At 38.5% G+C, this 24966-nt stretch overlaps 4 protein-coding genes across 4 annotated transcripts; all 4 read right to left on the bottom strand.

The window, feature by feature from the left end:
* Positions 1-1375: 1375 nt before the first annotated feature.
* On the bottom strand, positions 1376-9282 carry LOC137186893 (olfactory receptor 52D1-like). Its single transcript, XM_067595924.1, has 5 exons — positions 8386-9282; positions 6793-6804; positions 3949-4344; positions 1712-1844; positions 1376-1539 (listed from the first exon to the last, which is right to left on the bottom strand). The coding sequence occupies exons 1-5, from the start codon at positions 9280-9282 to the stop codon at positions 1376-1378; spliced, it is 1602 nt and encodes a 533-aa protein (XP_067452025.1).
* A 4690-nt stretch (positions 9283-13972) lies between these two features.
* LOC137186769 (olfactory receptor 52L1-like) lies at positions 13973-14734 on the bottom strand. Its single transcript, XM_067595819.1, has one exon. The coding sequence runs from the start codon at positions 14732-14734 to the stop codon at positions 13973-13975; it is 762 nt and encodes a 253-aa protein (XP_067451920.1).
* Positions 14735-15857: 1123 nt separating this feature from the next.
* LOC137186892 (olfactory receptor 52D1-like) lies at positions 15858-16793 on the bottom strand. The gene has a single exon (XM_067595923.1). It carries the CDS (start codon positions 16791-16793, stop codon positions 15858-15860), a length of 936 nt encoding a protein of 311 aa, XP_067452024.1.
* A 4649-nt stretch (positions 16794-21442) lies between these two features.
* Positions 21443-22375, bottom strand: LOC137186768 (olfactory receptor 52B2-like). Its single transcript, XM_067595818.1, has one exon. The coding sequence runs from the start codon at positions 22373-22375 to the stop codon at positions 21443-21445; it is 933 nt and encodes a 310-aa protein (XP_067451919.1).
* Positions 22376-24966: the final 2591 nt, after the last annotated feature.

Here is a 24966-nt window from a genome sequence, read left to right as displayed (position 1 = left end):
AGCTGCAGGAGACCGTTGTTTGCTTCCCGTTTCCAACCATGAGTGTCATGTTTCCATCCATGAGTTGGGACACTTTTTTAAAAACTGGAACAATTACTGTAATGGCGTTTACTGTTGCCATGACGGCGAAGGTTGCATAACTTGAAGGAAGCAGAAACCACATTTCAAGCGATCATTTTAACCCAAACCATGATCTTTCAATGACAGCAACCTCTCATCTATGTCTGCAACATTGCTGACCCTTAGGAAGCCACTTCCGACTTCAGTTCGCCATTATTTCCAGAAGATTATGGCCATGGCAGCGGAGCATGCAGGGCTCACACTGCCCTCACCTATCCTGCCCAAAATAGTTAGCCGGGCTCATCTGGCTCAACCAGCTTTTGTTCCACCTCCTCTCCTGTCCCTCTCAGAAGCCAAGCCTGGAGAGATAGGCCCAACTGGGCAGCACGCCTATCGAGCCCATCTCCTGGGACAGGGCCACAGACTTGAGCGCTGGACCAGGCCGGGGCTGCCAACATCTGGGTCATCTCTGTGTACCACAGCACCAAATGGCGGTCCGGGGCTATCAGGATGACCGACAGCCTGACTTACCTGACTCTCTCCAGCAGAGGGGGAATGAGATGAAGAGGAGGAGAGGGGTAAAGCAGCCTCCCTGGCCATGATGTGTGTGAACGCATCCACCCGCAGGGTTTGATCGTCTTGCAACATCAGGGAGAACCAGAGTGGGCAGTGGGTTTTGTTCCGACTGGCAAACAGGTCCATTTCCACTTACCCAAACCTGTTCCAAATCTGCTGTACCACCATGGGGTGCAGCGGACAGAATTTGGAGGGTTCCCAGAGACAGGAGGTGTTCTGAAGCCCACAACAATAAGTTCTCTGCCATCTTCAACTGGGCTGCAGATCAGACTCTGCCCTGCCTGTTGATGTAGGCAGGGTGTAGGCAGGGTGTTCTCACCAACACATGTCTCTGAACCCAGGTCAGAAAATGTTGGAGAACGAAGAGCACTGCCTGAAGTTCAGGGAGGTTGATTTGTTGGTTTTCCCCTGAAGGCCACACACCACCTATCGCTCTATCAGGGCAGATGCCTCTCTGTTTCCCTGTCAATAGATGCTGTGGAGACCCCCAATAATGCAGGTGCTCGTTCACTGATGGGGGAACATTTATGCGGTGCTTGTGCATCTTGGGATTCAAGTGCAGGCTGGTGAACCACCTTTGCAGGCAGCATATGTGCAGGAGCCCCAGTGGCACCACTGGATGGCCTGCTGCCATGAGCCCCAACACCTGCATGACAGTCAAAGCTGTCACCACTGCTCCCCGTTGCAGTCTGAGGACTGCCTGATACAGGGCCGTCCGTCTGGGTTCCGACAGAACAGCTCACAGACTGACCGAGTCAGGCACGACTCCCAGATACTCCACCTGTTGGTGTGGCCGGGGAATGCTCCTCTTCCAGTTGATGGCGAGACCTAACAGGGTGAAGTGCAGCACCAACTTGGCTCTGTGGAAAATGCCCTTGGACCTGGCTGTGACAATGAGGTCACCTAAGAAGAAGAAAAAACCCTCATGCCCTGGTTGCACAGTGGCAGTCAAACAGTAGCCTGTTGTACTCGTAGGCTATCCCCTGAAAAGTGAAACACAGTAACATCCTGTGTTTCGGCACCACCTCAACGTAAAAATATGCATATTTCAGGTCGATGGTGGTGAACCAGTCACCTGGTTGAACCAGTTCCAGCAATTTCTTGATTGTTAGTGTGCCGAACATCTTTTGGGCGATGCACTGGTTCAGGATGTGGAGATCCAAAATGGGTCTTAAACCTCCCGTTTTCGTCGAAACCAGGAAGTCTCTCTGTCGTGAGTGGGAACGATCAAGACAGCCTGTTTTAGCAACAGGTCCTGGATGTCCTCGGAGAGAGAATCTATCTCCTCTTGTGAGGAAAGATTTATCTCCTTGATGAAGAATAAAGGAGGAACATGGCAGAACTGGAGTGAATAACCAAGTCTCAGTGTTCTGTCCATCCACTCCATTAACATGCAGCTGTGACGCCATTCCTCATAAAACTGATTTAGAAGGTGGGCGGCCAGTTGGGGGACAGCAGCCAGGAAGCAAAACCTTCCATGAATGGAAGATTGGCCCACTGGGGGCCGATATTGAAAGGGCCAAACCTACGGTGTGGTCCCTGAACGCATTACTGTTGGCTGCTTCATCACAGCATTTGATGTTCTGTTAATATGTTCATTCCCCTCTGTATTTCCCATGAGGAGACAACGCCATTAGCTGCTAGCTGGTCCGACAGATAACAGCACTGGTGAGCACAGTGAGAAACAGATCTGCTTCTCTGTGTTGCTATGTCGGGCAGGATGTGTTTCTTTCTCACAACATTGCGCCTAACATAGTGCTCATGAATGAGTTCAGCACTGAACTTTTTCCGGCTAGCATAGGATGTAGCGGAATGAGGCTGTCTGCGGGGACAGGAGCCAGCAGGGGAAGAGTGGGAAGAGAAGCAGGGGCGCCAGCTGAATGCTTTCTGCATTACATAGCCTCTGTGACCAGCTGGATAAAGCAGGCTGAGCTGCTATCATCACAGCGTCATAGAGGGCCGAGGAAGATTTTGCTCTTTGGTGGAAAATGTCAGTCGTTTTTATTAAAATATTTATACCACACACAGAACAGCATGAACATAAACAGTGGTGTGGTGGGGCGGTGAACTCCGCTGGCACATCCGGGAGGGCTGTTGAACGTAGCCCTTGCTGATGTGACACCAGCTCCCGCTGACAGTCTTTTCAGCACTACAGACTTTCCCTATGCGCTGGCCAGCTTTTGTGCGGTCTTTCAGCGTTTTCTTGTCCCGGGCCACTCCGCAGTCTCAGGAGGGCCAGTGCTGCGGTGTCTCCATCGAGGTGGTCTGGGAGGTGGCTGAGGAGGCAGCCTCTCTCTCTCTAGCTCTCTCTCTCTATGTATATATATACCACTGTTAAAGTGGTAGTGGCAGTGTTGCTTTGTGGTTAAACAGTGCAAAATCACCTGCTGTAGTTTTGGCTGGATTGAAAACCTGCAGACTCATGGCTCCCCATGGCACATGGTTCCCTATCCTTGGCCTAGTCAGGTATATCGTTGCATCCTGAATAATATGAGATTCTTAGTTGTGATTATCACTTGGATGTTGACATGAATGTGCCATACCAGTATTCTAAAGGTCTTGTCCACCAGCACAGGAGATTTCATTTATTTTGTCTCATTAGGTTTAAGTTGCATAGGTCTGTGCTTTGTTGCTGAGGTGACTGAACTGCATAGTCCCCTGAATCATAAAAGTGCAAGTTAGGCCACTCTTAACAGGTGCACTTAAGCTTGGATAGAGAACTTAATCAGCTCACTGAAATTATGTGGGTGTACCTTTAGGGAACATTACTGTTTTGGGAAGTGTTGTAAAGTGTTTTTGATGAAATGTTGATGCATGTAAAAATAAAAATCTTACTTTTTTGTATGCTTCCACCCTCATCCAATAGTTTGTAGGAAAGGTATCTTAAAAAAACCATTTGTTAAGTCCCAAACTACAAATGCCAGTTCTGCAGCAAAGTGGGAGAGCATGCACACGTGGCACATATGTAGACCCACAAGAAGTCAGCTGTTAAACATGGAGGTATTTGTCAGTATAAATAAATGTTGTAGATCTTGTAAAATATACAAATTGTCCACTAGTAATGTTAAGTATTTTATTCCAACGTTAATTTATATACAGTTTTAATTTTGAATTTTGTATGAGTAGTTTGTAAACCGGATTTCTCTTTGTTTGTAGGGTATAAAATGTACAGATGTCACGATGGATTGGTCAAAAGCCTCAATTATCACCACTGCTATTGTGCAAGGATTATAACCCAGCAAAATTTATTTTTGGGCCATGTGCAGAAATGTGGGTTAGCTGACCCATCAACAGGTCCCTGTGCCTCAGTACCCCCCGGGGCTTTGTAGCCTCCACTGTTTCCATAGCCTTTAGTGTCTCTGCACCCTCCATCGTCTCTGCACACCCCAGCGTCTCTGCATGCTCCAGTGCACCTGCAGCCTTCAGCGTCTCTGCAGCCTCCAATGTCTCTGTAGCCTCCATTGTCTCTGCATGCTCCAGTGTTTCTGCAGCCTCCAGCGCCTCTGCGGCCTCTAGTGTCTCTGCAGCCTCAAGCATCTGTGCAGCCTCCAGGACCTCTGTAGCCTCCAGCATCCCTGCACCCTTCATTGTCTCTGCACCCTTCAGCGTCTCTGCAGCCTCCAGTGTCTCTGCACCCTCTATCGTCTCTGCAGCCTTCAGCGCTTCTGCACCCTCCATCGCCTCTGCATGCTCCAGGTAAATTCGTTGCTGTGGTGGCGCACCAATGCTAAATGAATACAGAGGAAATGCTTCTACCAGATAATTTCACATTAAAAAAAAAAAAAAAGTGAACCTACATTTTATACATGAACCCTTCTGTTCTTTTGTCGTCAGGTGTGGTGAACTGGAACGCATTTTCAGAGGAGTATAGACGGATAGAAGGACCTACAGAACTCAGTATCTTTGCTTCAGAGCAATTCTTTTTACGAAGACTGTGAAGGCTACATGGGATGTGGACAGAGAGGAAAACTTCAAGGATTCTAGAATGAAAATAATCTTGCAGTATACTGCAGCATTGACTGTTTTTATGTGGCTGAAAGCATTTTCTGAGTAACCTCTTCAACTCTACCATCAATAGGTTCATCATTACTGCACCATTTCCCAAATATGTCCTGAATATATACGAATTATAGAGAAATGTGTACAAAATGATGCACAAGAATTCTGATTTTCTATTTGATGTAATTCTGTAGCTATAAAACAATAGCATCTTGGCTCTGAATATTTCACTGTACTTTAAACATTCACATGTTCACCAAACATCACAAATTGAAATCTAATATTGTAGGTGCATAAGTGAGTAGATTTTTCCTTGAAGAGGTATCCAAGCTGAGTAACCAGGATATTGTTTGTACCTGATATGAATGAAAGCATTATCAATGTGATGAAGCTTCAGTGAAGTGCAGCAACCAGCAAGACACAGAATGTGACCTTTTTATACAACAGAATATGTGGCATTTTCATACAGTGTGAAGCTACATAAAGGGAAATCAGTTCAAGGAGTTGAAAGGCTATTCCCAAGAGAATAAAGCAGATACTGTTGGTGTTGTGTTGTCAAGCAAGTTAATCATAAAAATGTCTCCAAACTGAGAAAATAAATTTCATTCTGTTCTCTGAAGTTAGTCGGTTACTTTTACATATACTTTCTTAATGTATTAGCTGGTTACTTTTGGTACTGTTGGTACTTTTCCCAAAACAATCCTAAACAATGAAATACAGATTTTAAAAAAAAAGAAACACAATGGCATCATTTGTGCAAGCAACAATACATCTTAAAGCATGCACACAGTTTGAGCAGAAGCAGTGCAAATCTCCGCACAAACAGGGGCTATTTGAGTGTGATGGAAGAGTTTTGAGGGAAAAAAATGACAAAATCTGAATGTGAAATCAATAACTCATGCTCTCAAATTGAAAGACCATGCACTTGGTTAAACACAGGAAAAAAGCCCCATATAATTTTATCTTCTGATGTTTAATGACAATTATAACCTCACAGGGCTTCTAGCATGACTACTGAAGTTTTGTCTTATGACCCATTCTTATTTGTCATTTTAGCTTTTTTAAGTTTGACGTTTTACAATCTTTGCTCTCTACATTTTAAGTTAATTATAATCTATATTATTGTTGGTTTTTTTTTACAAATCATTATACCTTTTTTGTCCTCTGCCCTTGTCACTCTATTGGCCTGTAGTTAACTGCAATTTAGCAATATTTTTTACTGTATGTTTGTTGTTGTAATTGTACATGATTGTAATATATTATAAAACATGATATAGAAATATATAATATAAATAAAGTTATTTTACAGTTTTGTAATGGCAAAGGACAAGCTCTCTCTGTGTGTGTGTGTGTGTGTATAGTGATTTGGAGTGAATTATCTGTCTATTTACAAATAATTTTATTTGTCTGTCTATTGCAGGAATGCTCTAATAAAATTAATAATAAATCAAATTTTTGATTACAAAAATTGATGATGACAAAGTGTCTAGGTAAATTAACTTATTCAAATCAGGAACATTCATAGATATGTCATTAGCTTTTTCTGCATATATAATAGCAATATTGTACCAATAAAAATTTAAAGCAATAGCAATAAAATCTTTTGGACAATGAAATGTTTTTATGGGTTTGAATATTATAGGCACAGTCTCTACATGTCAAAAATTAAGGTGTGTAATATCAAATTTCACCACAGTGTGGAGACAAAGTGTATTCTTGTCGAGGTATCTCTGAATAAGAGTGATTAGTGAAAGAGTGAAGAGTTGATTTCAGGTGCAAACTGAGGGTTTCTTTTAATGTATGTGTTCTAACATTGGCTACACACAACCATAAAGGGCATGCTATTAATATTCACATACTCTTAAGTCTTATATACTTAATACAATATCAACAGATTCAGAGAACTTAAACAATGTGACATAAGGCCCTTTCTTGAACTTATCTACCAGGACATTTGGTCAACTTTCAGTCCCTCCCTTCCCTGCAGCTAAATGATAATCACTCTGCTCATTCAAATTTTTTCCCACCTCATGCTCTTCTTATGTCCTTCTGCTCCCACTTCTTCTGTTTCCCCTAAATCCAGCCAGTTCCTTGCCCGAAACAAACTTATTGTCTAAACAAGCATAGATGCACAAGTGAAGCACATGTTGTTTTTACAATTTTAAGAAACTGCTGGCAGGAGGAATGTTCCTTATTTACTTTAATTAACAGATCTTTACTAACTTTTTCCATCTCCACCATCCTCCACCACTCACTTGTCACTTGTCTTCTAAAGACCTACATTTTCTACCAATCTTACAAGACACAAGAGGGCAGCAAAAGACACAAAATGCAACAGATACATACAGTGTTGAACCGACAGAGAGCAACCTCATGTGCTTTCTGTATAGTGGTATGAATGTGTTGAGTGTGTACTGATGGTGCCCTCTGCTGTATTTGTATTGTAAATACAAACAGTTATATCTGATATGAAAGTTTGTGTAGTAGCTAACTGTTACTTGTTCATATTGAACCGAAAATACCTACTGCACTACACACACTAAGCTGCCAGTTCAAGTCATTTTTTTAATAATGATTTAAACTTTGATTTTGATTTATTGCATGTTTGGGCCAAGCAACAAACATTGCAAGTTGAAAAAAGCTGCATCATCCAAGTCTTGTTAATATCTAATCAGCAGCTTAAGATGTACTGTACATAACTTGCAGCCAGCTGAATAGAGTTTGCTGTCTATTCTGGAGTCTAATCAGTACAACTTTGATAATGCTTCAGTGGATGGAAAAGATATCCCTCAAATTTTCATCAAAATCTGATCACTCTGACACTTCAGTTCATCTCCTAAGTTCCTTTATTTTTCACAAACAGTATTACTCTCTTATCTAGGTTAAATACTGTATCTGCATTACGTCTTTAATTTCCTAATTCATTACATTTCATCTATTGAGTGGTGTCTGTGATTGTTTCTGATGCTGTATGTGCTTTTGTTTGTCTGGCTTTGTGCTGTATGTCTTTGTCCTCTTGTTATGCCTGGCTATTCTTGTTTTCTTTCTCTCTGCTGCTTTCCAGTCCCTCATAAAAGAGATATTAAGCTCAATGATGACATAAAATACAACATATTAGATAAGGTCCAACTACTTCACATATGCATAAAACTGAATATCAGCTGCAACAAACAGTAGAGGTGTGTAGTTTTGTTCACTTATTCTTGACAACAGTGTGCATTATGACCACACACATCAGTTGATAAAGAAATACCTCATTTTCAAAGCAATAATAGATGACAGGAACTCTAAATAAAAGTCCATAACTAAGTAAATAACTAACAAACACTGCTGATTTTGTTGTAAGAACATTTACATTGCATGCAACTGTATTATAATGGTAGTTTGCAGTTGGTTTTCATGCATAGTAGTATTATGACAAAACCATAATAAGCTATGTGCTCAAATAATTATTTTGCATTACCTTGTACAATTAATTAGCCAAGAGTTAATTACTGCTACATACTGAAAACGACATATTGTAGCTTTCATATGCATTATTTGACAATGAACTTTAGTCAGAAACATTCATGAATACAAAGCCAAGTGAAAAGAAAGGGATTTAGTTGCAAAACATGCTTTCATAAGCTAGCATGAGAAAGAAAATATTGCTGGTGGGAGAAAAAACTCATGCCACAATTGTAAGAATTTTTAGCTCACTGCGTAAAGGTATTAAAATGGATTGATCTTATTCCTAAATAAGTGCACTACTCTTTCTCGAATTTCCTTTGTTTTCAGTCCATAGATGATTGGATTTAGTGTTGGGGGGAAAATTAATGTCGACAACCCTATGAATCTCCTTAAATGTGGTGAAATGTTCTTAATTCTGTATGATATGATGGTGAAAAGACCCAGACACTCCAACAGGAGAAAAACTATTAGATGTGTAGCACACGTCTGCAGAGCTTTGGCTTTTGTGTCTGATCGTTTGGATCTGAAGCATGCAACAAGGATCTGGAGATATGTATACAAAACCGTTCCATTAGATATCACTTGAGAGAGAGCAACAAGAAAAAGACCATAAATGTTGTTGATGGTTGTGTCGGCACAGACCAGAGTCAGCAAAGATGGATTATCACAGTAGGTATGTGTCATTACAGATCGACAGCGGGGTAAACGCAAAAGCAGAAAAAAAAGCACACCTATCATAATTAAACTACTCATCCATACAATTGTGATTATTCTCATAATGTGGGCATTAGTCATAACAGTGTTGTATTTCAAAGGGCAGCATATAGCAATGTATCTATCATATGCCATAGCAGACAGAATGAACACTGTACCTGCTGCATAGATGTGGATAAAAAAGGCTTGGGCAACACAAGTGGAGTATTGCATTGTCTTACTATTAGTCAGTATTTCTTTAATGACCTGTGGGAAGAGTGCTGAGGAGCCTATAAGGTCATTGACAGGAAGGTTCAGCAGAATTAGATACATGGGTTGATGCAGACATTTGTTCAGTACAATGGTGAGGATTAGAATGAGGTTGCAGAAAAGTATGATCATGTAGCTCAGAGTTGCAAAAAGAAACGCAGGAAAGACACTTTCAGAGGATAGATTAAAGCCATTTAGCACTAAAACAGATGATGTGTTGTACAGGTTGTCCATTTTTAATTCTCTTCCTCCTAAAACATTGAAAAATCATTAATAGTTTGATTATAAAGCAGCATAATTATTTCATATATAAAATATAAATTCAGCAAGAATAGGACATACTGTAATAAGACAAAAAATCAGAAATAGTGATAGTAAAATGTTAAAAATTCCAGTCAAATTTGAGTAATACTTAGCAAATTGTCACTGCTAAGAACAGAACTTACCAAAGTAAAGCCTGAATGCGTCCACACCGCTTCACGCATCACAGTCCACATATAATTCAGTTAAACATGACACATCATGTATCTAAATAACAAGCCTTTAGGACTTACAGTTTTGCACTAAAACAGGAACAAAATACACAGAGAAGAAAACAGTACAGTCATTCATTCCCAAGCTGAATAAATATTGTCATAAGAAACATGTAGTGGATCATCACTACCCAGTGCTGGCAATGACCAACTGGTAAGATGTTTAGGATGATTAGCAGCTTTATAGGAGTGATTTTTGCTGAACACCAGGCAGCTCCCCTGAGTCTTCTGGGATATCATAAAGTTTATCTTTAGATTGTTATGGCGATGACTAAAGCTGTGCCTCACATGGGGCTTTGGAAGAATATGAAATGTATTAGTTACCTCACCAACACCAACACCCACACAAAAATACAAACAAAATATTCAAATATATACAAAAATATGCTTAACACTTTCTTTTGTTAGAATAACAAATTTAAGAGGATTGTACAATACACAATATGCCCTGTTATTACTTTCTAGTTGTGGATGTTATGTTTTTGATCCCCTACTTCCCCCCCTAGGATTGTAGAGGCATTATGTGGCCCTTATGGGTGACCAGACTGCCTTCAAGAGTTGAGGTTTCATAGAAATAAATAAATATATATATATTTATGTGTGTGTGTGTGTGTGTGTATGTGTGTATGTATATGTATATATATGTATTTAACTCTTAATATCTCATTTAATTTGTGATTTATTAATTTATGGTGACAGTTAAGGATTAAATTATATAATTATTTATTTATTCATTATTATACGATTATATATTTATTAAAGGGGACTTATTATACTTTTCCTTATTTTCAGTCATATATATATATAAGGCCCTATTTTAACGATCCAAGGTACACGGTCTTAAGCGCATGGCGCAAGTGCATTTAGGGTGTGTCCAAATCCACTGCTAGTTTAACTGAGGAAAAAACGGTCGCACTGCCAAGCGCATGGTTCAAAAGGGTTGTCCTTAGTCTCTTAATTAATCATGGGTGTGTTTTGGGCGTAACATGCTATAAACCAATCAGAGTGTCATCTCCTATTCCCTTTAAAAGTCAGGTGCACTTGCACCTTGGTGGATTGCTATTATGATGGCGCATTTGCCAAGTAGTAAGAAGGAGCACTTCTCTGCAGAGGAAACGGATCTGCTCGTGCGCAAAGTAAAAGCGCATTATCCATAACAAGCACACTGGCCCCTGCTCCTCGTGGAACGTCCCGTGGCCAGCCCAAGACCACCAGTTTAAGATCCTGTTCATTAATTTGTTGCATATTTCTTTTCATTTGTTTTTTGAAAAGGTTTATTTTTTTGATTACAGCTTTGGTTTCTTTAAAAGCATTTTGTTCAGTAATGGAGTAACAGGTAAAATCAGCTGGGTTTTAATTGCTGAAAGTATGGAAACTTGATCACTGTAATCTCAAAAATGTCAAAGAATATTTGTTAAATATTTTTCAGAAATTAAATCATTAATTTTAGTCATCATAAAAATCATGATACACAGTTGTCAGGACTTGATCAGCTCTCCAAGGTGCTCATCCTGCAGCTAGGAGCTGTCCAGAGTTCTTTCCGTCTTTAGTTTAATCATTGTTTTCACCTAATTTATTTCCCCATGTGTTCCTCATGTCCTCATGTATTGATGTAGCAGGAAAGTTGATCCATGTCTGATCCCTTGTTGATATCCGTTTGCTGGGTCTTGACAGACACCCTCAACCTGACGGGTCTGTTTAAATACATATGTGTATTGCCAGTTTCATCTATCATTACTGCGATTAGCTAATTCTGATAAATATTATGACTAGCCATTATGACATGTATTTTTTAAAATATGCTGATGTACATAATAATAATCTTTCACATTGTGATCCTTTTATGTGTAATTTTTTGCATGTTTGTGTGCTGCTGCTGCACGTCAGTGTGTGTGTAACAAGCAGAGTGTATGCTGTGCACCCGCCAATGTAGGCGCATCTTACTATCTTGATAATGCATCTTTAAAATAATGGTGAAACACTGCACTATTGACTTCAGGCAGGTTTTTGTTGGTCAATCGCACAATTGCTCTCTGCTGCCTCAAAATAGCACACCACCCCTCATTTTAAGACCAACAGGCCCATGGGTGCTCAGATGGGTGCAAGTGCATTAGCTATTTAAACAACATGGGCGCTGGAGTCATTTAAAAGCTTTTAATTTGAAGCAGTAAAGCAGGAAACGTTGGATTTTCATCAGCAGTAACTTAACACAACTCTGATACATGCTGCTCTTCAGTGACTTCCGGAAAGCTGGCCAATCAGAGCAGAGTGGGCTCATTGAGAGGGAGCCTTAAAGACACAGGAGCTAAGACTGCCTGTTTCAGATAGATGCTGAACTGAGGGGCTACATAAAAGCCCAATATATGATAAATAAGCAGTTGTTTTTTTGAACTGTTAATCATGCAAAGCTTCTCAAGTGAAATCCCAGAATAGAAATATAAAGCTGGAAATGAACATAATAGGTCCCCTTTAAGGATTTAATTATACAATTATTTATGTATTCATACATTTAGTTTAGGCTCTTAAAACCCTCCATACCCTACCACTTAAAGGTAGAGTCAGTCATTCTGGAGAAAGATCGTTGATATTTGAACTAAACACCTAAACAAATACACCCTTCCCTTCATGTGCCTTCAAAAACTCCACCCCCCAAATTCATGGACACACATTGCCAAGGCAGCAACTAAAAGAGAAATATGGCAGAATCCAGAGCAATGCATCAGCTGTAGAATCACTTCTTACTCTCACACAAACACACAGCAGAAAAAAAGTTTCTGCTCATGTGAGCACAACAGTCCAGCCACTCTCTCCGCCTCTCTGCAGCCTCCCCACTTCTCACTCGACCTGTGTTCAGCGTCTCTGTCCACAGAAGCAGCCATCTGTCAGCTGCAGCTCCTGGGGAGCTGAGGGGACAGCTGCCGGCCAAACTGCCTTCACCAGGCTGACTGACATCAGAAATTTACTAAACCAAAATAGTTTGCATGTGAGCTCCACAGAAAGAAATCGACAGTGTTTGTATTTATTAATTCATTGATATGGTTAATAAGTTCAAAACACACTATAAAACAAAAAAACAGGGGGATATTTGTGTGATTTAAACAGCTGCCTGCTCAGATTATGCTTCACTAAATGTGACAGAAAGAGACTCGGAGCATTAAAAAACGTGGGGGGTCTCTGTGAGACTGTCTTGAATTCAGTGTAAATTGATATATTTAATAAAATGTAAGTGTATCTGTTCCATCAGTAAACACTTTCTATGTGAATTGGCCACAGCCTCTCTCTCCCACCATTCAATGGCTGCTGGAGAGAGGAGACTGTCATGTCCTCACACAGACAGCTTCTCTGATGACTTGCCCATTTAAAGAGCCACACTGATGTGCTAATAGTATTCCTATTTTTATTTTTTAAAAAGGACTAAGCTCTATGCATAAGGACAACAAGGACATTCACTGGAGAGACAAAAAAAGGCTTCCCATTGGAATTAGTGGATGATTTGATGTTTCTTTATATTCAGTTGTCATTAATTTTATATTGGCTAATATTGATGAATTTAAAATATGCTTATCTGTTTAAATCAGCATTCTTAGTTTGATTTGACACCATTTAACCACATACCCAACAAAGTCACATTTAGCATCAAAATCACAATGCCTGCACATATTTCAAATAATGTTGTTTTTCTTTTTCTTTTTTTTTCTTCATCAGTAGTTATTCATTGTCCACATATTAGAAATTTAAAAATCAGTGTTGAGACATGCACACAATTTACACACTTGCTGCTAAATTAATTTCATACAAAATTACAACATTTGCACAAATAAATGAATATTTCTTTTTGTATTTCAATACATATTCCTGCTCATATTTGTTCAGGTGCAATGGCATCAATGCTTGTGGAACTGTTATTGGTTTTATTTCACATATATGAGAAAGGATCTGTCAATAACATGATTCATTTCCACAGTCTTTTGTTCACATTTTAGTCCCTGTTGTCATATTACAATTACTTACAGTGGCAACCTTAATTATGATGAAAAATGACCTCAACTGTTGACCTGTGATCGGTAGACATTTTAGTAATGGTGGTAAAAGTATCAGCATGTACAGCATGCTATAGATAGTATACACATGAATATGAGATACAGAAATGGACAGCTTATTCACAAGACATATAGTCATCAAACACAGATATGAAACTTCACATCAGTGCAGTAACACGAGGCATATTGTAGTTTATTGAGATTCTCTGAGTCTTCAATTATACTGTATTCTGAGATCAGTTTTAGTTTAAGCTGCATTTATATATTCAGTGCGATCCTGGACATGATTCAAATAACTTATCAAGTTTTGCACCAACAAAAATTTAAAATTGATTACAACTTGACTGAAGATTAAGATGAAAGATTTCTTTTTAGGAACAGTATTATGTTCTGCTTCAGTTCTGTGGTTTTCAGTCCATATATAATCGGGTCCAAAAAAGGGGGAAATATTAAAACTGACACACCAAGCGTCTTTCTAATGTTTGGAGCCACAGTCTCAAATCGGTGAGAAATAAGTGTAAATATAGTATTGATTTGTAAGATTAAGAAAACTACTAAATGAGTGCCACATGTCTGAATGGCTTTTCTTCGAGCATCAGGCTGATTAGTCATAACACATGTACGCAAGATCTGTGCATATGTGTATATTATTATTGACAGTGGGACGCCTTGTATCAAGACTATAGTTGCTATTCCATAGAAGTTGTTCACCCTGTTGTCCTCACAGGTCAGTTTCATTAATGATGGATTGTTACAATACAAATCCACTATATTTGTTCTGCAAATTTTAAACCATACATTCAGCATAACCAATGTAAAAATCAGTGATAAATTTATGACCCATATTAAAACAATAATTTTAATTAAATTATTTGGATTCATTATAGTATTATACCTCAAAGGATAACATATAGCAATATATCTATCATATGCCATGGCACTCAGGATCAACAAATTTCCTGAACCATAAACATGAATCAAAAAAGCCTGAGTAATACATGCAGGATGGGAAATCAATCTGTTCTGTGTCACAATGCTGAACATGAGATGAGGAAAAAAAGCTGTAGCACCCACCATGTCACTAATGGGCAAGTTGAACAGCAGGATAAACATGGGCATTTATTGCATGTTTGGGCCAAGCAACAAACATTGCAAGTTGAAAAAAGCTGCATCATCCAAGTCTTGTTAATATCTAATCAGCAGCTTAAGATGTACTGTACATAACTTGCAGCCAGCTGAATAGAGTTTGCTGTCTATTCTGGAGTCTAATCAGTACAACTTTGATAATGCTTCAGTGGATGGAAAAGATATCCCTCAAATTTTCATCAAAATCTGATCACTCTGACACTTCAGTTCATCTCCTAAGTTCCTTTATTTTTCACAAACAGTATTACTCTCCTATCTAGGTTAAATACTGTATCTGCATTACGTCTTTAATTTCCTAATTCATTACATTTCATCTATTAAGTGGTGTCTGTGATTGTTTCTGATGCTGTATGTGCTTTTGTTTGTCTGGCTTTGTGCTGTATGTCTTTGTCCTCTTGTTATGCCTGGCTATGCTTGTTTTCTTTCTCTCTGCTGCTTTCCAGTCCCTCATAAAAGAGATATTAAGCTCAATGATGACATAAAATACAACATATTAGATAAGGTCCAACTACTTCACATATGCATAAAACTGAATATCAGCTGCAACAAACAGTAGAGGTGTGTAGTTTTGTTCACTTATTCTTGACAACAGTGTGCATTATGACCACACACATCAGTTGATAAAGAAATACCTCATTTTCAAAGCAATAATAGATGACAGGAACTCTAAATAAAAGTCCATAACTAAGTAAATAACTAACAAACACTGCTGATTTTGTTGTAAGAACATTTACATTGCATGCAACTGTATTATAATGGTAGTTTGCAGTTGGTTTTCATGCATAGTAGTATTATGACAAAACCATAATAAGCTATGTGCTCAAATAATTATTTTGCATTACCTTGTACAATTAATTAGCCAAGAGTTAATTACTGCTACATACTGAAAACGACATATTGTAGCTTTCATATGCATTATTTGACAATGAACTTTAGTCAGAAACATTCATGAATACAAAGCCAAGTGAAAAGAAAGGGATTTAGTTGCAAAACATGCTTTCATAAGCTAGCATGAGAAAGAAAATATTGCTGGTGGGAGAAAAAACTCATGCCACAATTGTAAGAATTTTTAGCTCACTGCGTAAAGGTATTAAAATGGATTGATCTTATTCCTAAATAAGTGCACTACTCTTTCTCGAATTTCCTTTGTTTTCAGTCCATAGATGATTGGATTTAGTGTTGGGGGGAAAATTAATGTCGACAACCCTATGAATCTCCTTAAATGTGGTGAAATGTTCTTAATTCTGTATGATATGATGGTGAAAAGACCCAGACACTCCAACAGGAGAAAAACTATTAGATGTGTAGCACACGTCTGCAGAGCTTTGGCTTTTGTGTCTGATCGTTTGGATCTGAAGCATGCAACAAGGATCTGGAGATATGTATACAAAACCGTTCCATTAGATATCACTTGAGAGAGAGCAACAAGAAAAAGACCATAAATGTTGTTGATGGTTGTGTCGGCACAGACCAGAGTCAGCAAAGATGGATTATCACAGTAGGTATGTGTCATTACAGATCGACAGCGGGGTAAACGCAAAAGCAGAAAAAAAAGCACACCTATCATAATTAAACTACTCATCCATACAATTGTGTTTATTCTCATAATGTGGGCATTAGTCATAACAGTGTTGTATTTCAAAGGGCAGCATATAGCAATGTATCTATCATATGCCATAGCAGACAGAATGAACACTGCACCTGCTACATAGATGTGGATAAAAAAGGCTTGGGCAACACAAGTGGAGTATTGCATTGTCTTACTATTAGTCAGTATTTCTTTAATGACCTGTGGGAAGAGTGCTGAGGAGCCTATAAGGTCATTGACAGGAAGGTTCAGCAGAAATAGATACATGGGTTGATGCAGACATTTGTTCAGCCCAATGGTGAGGATTAGAATGAGGTTGCAGAAAAGTATGATCATGTAGCTCAGAGTTGCAAAAAGAAACGCAGGAAAGACACTTTCAGAGGATAGATTAAAGCCATTTAGCACTAAAACAGATGATGTGCTGTACAGGTTGTCCATTTTTAATTCTCTTCCTCCTAAAACATTGAAAAATCATTAATAGTTTGATTATAAAGCAGCATAATTATTTCATATATAAAATATAAATTCAGAAAGAATAGGACATACTGTAATAAGACAAAAAATCAGAAATAGTGATAGTAAAATGTTAAAAATTCCAGTCAAATTTGAGTAATACTTAGCAAATTGTCACTGCTAAGAACAGAACTTACCGAAGTAAAGCCTGAATGCGTCCACACCGCTTCACGCATCACAGTCCACATATAATTCAGTTAAACATGACACATCATGTATCTAAATAACAAGCCTTTAGGACTTACAGTTTTGCACTAAAACAGGAACAAAATACACAGAGAAGAAAACAGTACAGTCATTCATTCCCAAGCTGAATAAATATTGTCATAAGAAACATGTAGTGGATCATCACTACCCAGTGCTGGCAATGACCAACTGGTAAGATGTTTAGGATGATTAGCAGCTTTATAGGAGTGATTTTTGCTGAACACCAGGCAGCTCCCCTGAGTCTTCTGGGATATCATAAAGTTTATCTTTAGATTGTTATGGCGATGACTAAAGCTGTGCCTCACATGGGGCTTTGGAAGAATATGAAATGTATTAGTTACCTCACCAACACCAACACCCACACAAAAATACAAACAAAATATTCAAATATATACAAAAATATGCTTAACACTTTCTTTTGTTAGAATAACAAATTTAAGAGGATTGTACAATATGTTATGTTTTTGATCCCCTACTTCCCCCCCTAGGATTGTAGAGGCATTATGTGGCCCTTATGGGTGACCAGACTGCCTTCAAGAGTTAAGGTTTCATAGAAATAAATAAATATATATATATTTATGTGTGTGTGTGTGTGTGTATGTGTGTATGTATATGTATATATATGTATTTAACTCTTAATATCTCATTTAATTTGTGATTTATTAATTTATGGTGACAGTTAAGGATTAAATTATATAATTATTTATTTATTCATTATTATATGATTATATATTTATTAAAAGGGACTTATTATACTTTTCCTTATTTTCAGTCATATATATATATAAGGCCCTATTTTAACGATCCAAGGTACACGGTCTGAAGCGCATGGCGCAAGTGCATTTAGGGTGTGTCCAAATCCACTGCTAGTTTAACTGAGGAAAAAACGGTCGCACTGCCAAGCGCATGGTTCAAAAGGGTTGTCCTTAGTCTCTTAATTAATCATGGGTGTGTTTTGGGCGTAACATGCTATAAACCAATCAGAGTGTCATCTCCTATTCCCTTTAAAAGTCAGGTGCACTTGCACCTTGGTGGATTGCTATTATGATGGCGCATTTGCCAAGTAGTAAGAAGGAGCACTTCTCTGCAGAGGAAACGGATCTGCTCGTGCGCAAAGTAAAAGCGCATGATCCATAACAAGCACACTGGCCCCTGCTCCTCGTGGAACCTCCCGTGGCCAGCCCAAGACCACCAGTTTAAGATCCTGTTCATTAATTTGTTGCATATTTCTTTTCATTTGTTTTTTGAAAAGGTTTATTTTTTTGATTACAGCTTTGGTTTCTTTAAAAGCATTTTGTTCAGTAATGGAGTAACAGGTAAAATCAGCTGGGTTTTAATTGCTGAAAGTATGGAAACTTGATCACTGTAATCTCAAAAATGTCAAAGAATATTTGTTAAATATTTTTCAGAAATTAAATCATTAATTTTAGTCATCATAAAAATCATGATACACAGTTGTCAGGACTTGATCAGCTCTCCAAGGTGCTCATCCTGCAGCTAGGAGCTGTCCAGAGTTCTTTCCGTCTTTAGTTTAATCATTGTTTTCACCTAATTTATTTCCCCATGTGTTCCTCATGTCCTCATGTATTGATGTAGCAGGAAAGTTGATCCATGTCTGATCCCTTGTTGATATCCGTTTGCTGGGTCTTGACAGACACCCTCAACCTGATGGGTCTGTTTAAATACATATGTGTATTGCCAGTTTCATCTATCATTACTGCGATTAGCTAATTCTGATAAATATTATGACTAGCCATTATGACATGTATTTTTTAAAATATGCTGATGTACATAATAATAATCTTTCACATTGTGATCCTTTTATGTGTAATTTTTTGCATGTTTGTGTGCTGCTGCTGCACGTCAGTGTGTGTGTAACAAGCAGAGTGTATGCTGTGCAGCCGCCAATGTAGGCGTATCTTACTATCTTGACAATGCACCTTTAAAATAATGGTGAAACACTGCGCTATTGACTTCAGACATGTTTTTGTTGGTCAATCACACAATTGCTCTCTGCTGCCTCAAAATAGCACACCACACCTCATTTTAAGACCAACAGGCCCATGGGTGCTGAGATGGGCGCAAGTGCATTTGCTATTTAAACAACATGGGCGCTGGAGTCATTTAAAAGCTTTTAATTTGAAGCAGTAAAGCAGGAAACGTTGGATTTTCATCAGCAGTAACTTAACACAACTCTGATACATGCTGCTCTTCAGTGACTTCCGGAAAGCTGGCCAATCAGAGCAGAGTGGGCTCATCGAGAGGGAGCCTTAAAGACACAGGAGCTAAGACTGCCTGTTTCAGATAGAGGCTGAACTGAGGGGCTACATAAAAGCCCAATATATGATAAGTAAGCAGTTTTTTGAACTGTGAATCATGCAAAGCTTCTCAAGTGAAATCCCAGAATAGAAATATAAAGCTGGAAATGAACATAATAGGTCCCCTTTAAGGATTTAATTATACAATTATTTATGTATTCATATATTTAGTTTAGGCCCTTAAAACCCTCCATACCCTACCACTTAAAGGTAGAGTCAGTCATTCTGGAGAAAGATTGTTGATATTTGAACTAAACACCTAAACAAATACACCCTTCCCTTCATGTGCCTTCAAAAACTCCACCCCCCAAATTCATGGACACACATTGCCAAGGCAGCAACTAAAAGAGAAATATGGCGGAATCCAGAGCAATGCATCAGCTGTAGAATCACTTCTCTTACTCTCACACAAACACACAGCAGAAAAAAAGTTTCGTCTCATGTGAGCACAACAGTCCAGCCACTCTCTCCGCCTCTCTGCAGCCTCCCCACTTCTCACTCGACCTGCGTTCAGCGTCTCTGTCCACAGAAGCAGCCGTCTGTCAGCTGCAGCTCCTGGGGAGCTGAGGGGACAGCTGCCGGCCAAACTGCCTTCACCAGGCTGACTGACATCAGAAATTTACTAAACCAAAATAGTTTGCATGTGAGCTCCACAGAAAGAAATTAACAGTGTTTGTATTTATTGATTCATTGATATGGTTAATAAGTTCAAAACACACTATAAAACAAAAAAACAGGGGGATATTTGTGTGATTTAAACAGCTGCCTGCTCAGATTATGCTTCACTAAATGTGACAGAAAGAGACTCGGAGCATTAAAAAACGTGGGGGGTCTCTGTGAGACTGTCTTGAATTCAGTGTAAATTGATATATTTAATAAAATGTAAGTGTATCTGTTCCATCAGTAAACACTTTCTATGTGAATTGGCCACAGCCTCTCTCTCCCACCATTCAATGGCTGCTGGAGAGAGGAGACTGTCATGTCCTCACACAGACAGCTTCTCTGATGACTTGCCCATTTACAGAGCCACACTGATGTGCTAATAGTATTCCTATTTTTATTTTTTAAAAAGGACTAAGCTCTATGCATAAGGACAACAAGGACATTCACTGGAGAGACAAAAAAAGGCTTCCCATTGGAATTAGTGGATGATTTGATGTTTCTTTATATTCAGTTGTCATTAATTTTATATTGGCTAATATTGATGAATTTAAAATATGCTTATCTGTTTAAATCAGCATTCTTAGTTTGATTTGACACCATTTAACCACATACCCAACAAAGTCACATTTAGCATCAAAATCACAATGCCTGCACATATTTCAAATAATGTTGTTTTTCTTTTTTTTTTTTTCTTCATCAGTAGTTATTCATTGTCCACATATTAGAAATTTAAAAATCAGTGTTGAGACATACACACAATTTACACACTTGCTGCTAAATTAATTTCATACAAAATTACAACATTTGCACAAATAAATGAATATTTCTCTTTGTATTTCAATACATATTCATGCTCATATTTGTTCAGGTGCAATGGCATCAATGCTTGTGGAACTGTTATTGGTTTTATTTCACATATATGAGAAAGGATCTGTCAATAACATGATTCATTTCCACAGTCTTTTGTTCACATTTTAGTCCCTGTTGTCATATTACAATTACTTACAGTGGCAACCTTAATTATGATGAAAAATGACCTCAACTGTTGACCTGTGATCGGTAGACATTTTAGTAATGGTGGTAAAAGTATCAGCATGTACAGCATGCTATAGATAGTATACACATGAATATGAGATACAGAAATGGACAGCTTATTCACAAGACATATAGTCATCAAACACAGATATGAAACTTCACATCAGTGCAGTAACACGAGGCATATTGTAGTTTATTGAGATTCTCTGAGTCTTCAATTATACTGTATTCTGAGATCAGTTTTAGTTTAAGCTGCATTTATATATTCAGTGCAATCCTGGACATGATTCAAATAACTTATCAAGTTTTGCACCAACAAAAATTTAAAATTGATTACAACTTGACTGAAGATTAAGATGAAAGATTTCTTTTTAGGAACAGTATTATGTTCTGCTTCAGTTCTGTGGTTTTCAGTCCATATATAATCGGGTCCAAAAAAGGGGGAAATATTAAAACTGACACACCAAGCGTCTTTCTAATGTTTGGAGCCACAGTCTCAAATCGGTGAGAAATAAGTGTAAATATAGTATTGATTTGTAAGATTAAGAAAACTACTAAATGAGTGCCACATGTCTGAATGGCTTTTCTTCGAGCATCAGGCTGATTAGTCATAACACATGTACGCAAGATCTGTGCATATGTGTATATTATTATTGACAGTGGGACGCCTTGTATCAAGACTATAGTTGCTATTCCATAGAAGTTGTTCACCCTGTTGTCCTCACAGGTCAGTTTCATTAATGATGGATTGTTACAATACAAATCCACTATATTTGTTCTGCAAATTTTAAACCGTACATTCAGCATAACCAATGTAAAAATCAATGATAAATTTATGACCCATATTAAAACAATAATTTTAATTAAATTATTTGGATTCATTATAGTATTATACCTCAAAGGATAACATATAGCAATATATCTGTCATATGCCATGGCACTCAGGATCAGCAAATTTCCTGAACCATAAACATGAATCAGAAAAGCCTGAGTAATACATGCAGGATGGGAAATCAATCTGTTCTGTGTCACAATGCTGAACATGAGATGAGGAAAAAAAGCTGTAGCACCCACCATGTCACTAATGGGCAAGTTGAACAGCAGGATAAACATGGGCTTATGTAGCTTTTTACTCACAGCAATAGTTATTAATACCAACAGGTTGCAAAAGACAATAGTTAGATAGGTAATTGTTCCAAATACAAATGTGGGGTAAATATGTGCAGTAGATATGCCCAATGTTTCCATTGTTAATAACTTACTGGAAGATGCATTTGTAGGCATAATTACCATCTTTTATTATGTTGTTGTTGCTTCCTCTGTTGAAAAAAAAACAGTTTCTTCAAAAAGTCTTGCCAGCTGAAGAAGGATCTTTACCTGAAAGAAATGCCCTTATTAACAAGCCAATTTAAATTACAACCTATGCATTGATTCAAGTGTCTTTTTTACCTGTTGCAGTATGTTATTCTGTCCTGCCTGCACTGCGTAAGCAGTATGAAAGTGACTCTGTCTTTTATTGCCATTTACCTCACAGGGAAAGACAACTCATGGGATTAGAAAGTGCAATACATCTCCTGGTGCAGAGAAGATTTTGTGACAACACTGACATAGTGGGTGAAACTCAATTATCTGGCTGCAAAATATTACATAACATAATGAAAATTTCAAATAGGTTACTTCTCTCAGCATCATCATTTATTTACTGATGATTTTAACTAACTGTCCCCTGGTTTTATATATGTGTAAAATATACAGATGGGCGACAAATTAAAGGAAAAACTGGTACAGGTCTGAATGCTTGAACCCTACAGTGAAGGGATCTGGTGGCCCTGTTATGCTTTGGGGGGCATTTTGCTGGCATGGTTTGGGTCCACTTATCCCATTGGAGGGAAGGGTCACTGCAAATCAGTACAATGTTGTTCTTCATCTCCTTTATCCTATAATGAAATATATATATATTTCTATCCTGATGAAAGTGGTCTCTTCCAGGATGACAATGCCCCAATCCATAGGGCACGAGGGATCACTGAATGGTTTGATGAGTATGAAAATGATGTGAATCATATGCTATGGCCTTCACAGTCACCAGATCTCAACCCAACTGAACACCTATGGGAGATTTTGGACTGACGTGTTAGACAGCGTTCTCCACCACCATCATCAACACATCAAATGAGGGAATATCTTTTTGAAGAATGGTGTTCATCCCTCCAGAAGAGCTCCAGAGACTTGTAGAATCAATGCCAAGGCTACGGAGTTTTGTTTTCTTTTGGGGGAGAGCAAGTTTCTAGTCCTTTGTCCCTTTTTGTTTGGTTTGGTTGAAATGTGTTAAGTGCTTGTCTACTGTACAGTTTGGTTTAAGGTGTCCATTATGTTACTGGAGTTTTTCCCATTAGGTTTTGGCAACAAGCTCTAGCAGGGAGTTTGTTTAAGCTTGACCTCTTAAAGTGGCAGTGAAAGTGGGTAGAGCTATATGCTCGGGATTATATATGTGGCTTTCTTTGGGTAACTGCATAGTAGGTGCTTTCTGGATCCATTGGTTTATAGTGAATAAATACCCCCCATCAATAGCTGCCTGAAGACTAGGGTTGAGCTTATGAAGTTGTATTTGTGAGCCTAGAGTTAAGAAGCTTCAGTTTATTTGTGTGGACAACCTTTTGGTTTTGTAGATGCACATTAGGATTCAGCACTTTAGTTTCATGTTTTGTATCAGGTTTTTTAATGGTAAGGGTTAGTTATCCCCCTGTTTATACGTGTCATGTAGTCAGGGATTGGGCTTTGACATTGACACTCACCTGATGCATTGTCTTTAGTGTTGTAGAGTCAGGGAGTAGGCCTTGGTACACACTTGTTATATGTACAGTATTACCCACATGGTTTTTGATCTGTCCTTTACCTCTGTTTATACCAACTATAATCTTGTCTCCTCATTCGTCTTAAAGATGCTTCCTCCAATACCAAGGTTGCAGATGTCTGTGGCTGGACAAGATGGTGAAACTCGTGGTATAGGTGGTCTTTCTGTGTCAGAGATTGGTGGCAGGTGTACTTTGTCTATGGTATTGTGTATGTTTCAACTGTCTGGATAAAACCAGTTAATACAGTTTTAATTGTATTTTGCATAATGGAAATCCAATTTTAAGAGAGTGACACATATTAGGGGCTAAAAATCTGACCATTCTTTTTTTAAAATAAATAAATATACAAATAAATTTAACATTTATTTATTTAATGTCTCATAATTTGTGATTTATTTATTTATGGTGACAATTAAGCATTAAATTGAATACTTATGCTCTGAATGCTTGGTTTCCAACATTTTTTCTACTTTCAGCCCGATTCGACCTCGTCTCATGACGGATTCCTTTATTTGGTCGTCTGGTCCACACATAGTGCACAAGTTCACTGCTCCACTGCACTGCCATTATGGCATTTTTCCATAGTTTTGGGGGTAGTTACACCGTGCATGACTACATTACAGAGCACTGCAAAGTCAAATATGTTATTTAGCTGTTGAAAGTGTGCTGGTTGTCTGCACCTCTTCATCAAACATCATCACTGTGGCTTCTTCTGATTTTATAATTCCTCTCTGCATTATTTCAAAGTGATCCGCTGAACAAATGGCTCCAAATATGTCCATATGTTGCTGTTTCAACTGGTTTTAGGTGCCACTAATGAAGCTCCACTAATTCAGTGAGGAACACATGTCACTTCCTGTACAGTAAAACAGGAAATGTTGGGTCTGCATTGGCGGTAACTTAATATGGCTCTGATACATGCTGCCCCTCAGCAGCTTCAGGAAAGGTGGCCAATCAGACTTGAGGGGTTGTGCCATGGTCTCATCGTCACTGCCGACGGGCATCTCTTCTGCCTCAAGT

This window comes from Thunnus thynnus, chromosome 7, assembly GCF_963924715.1.
Source record: "Thunnus thynnus chromosome 7, fThuThy2.1, whole genome shotgun sequence".
NCBI lineage: Eukaryota > Metazoa > Chordata > Actinopteri > Scombriformes > Scombridae > Thunnus > Thunnus thynnus.
Note: the sequence above shows the minus strand (reverse complement) of the source record. Positions and strands in the feature narration are given on the sequence as shown.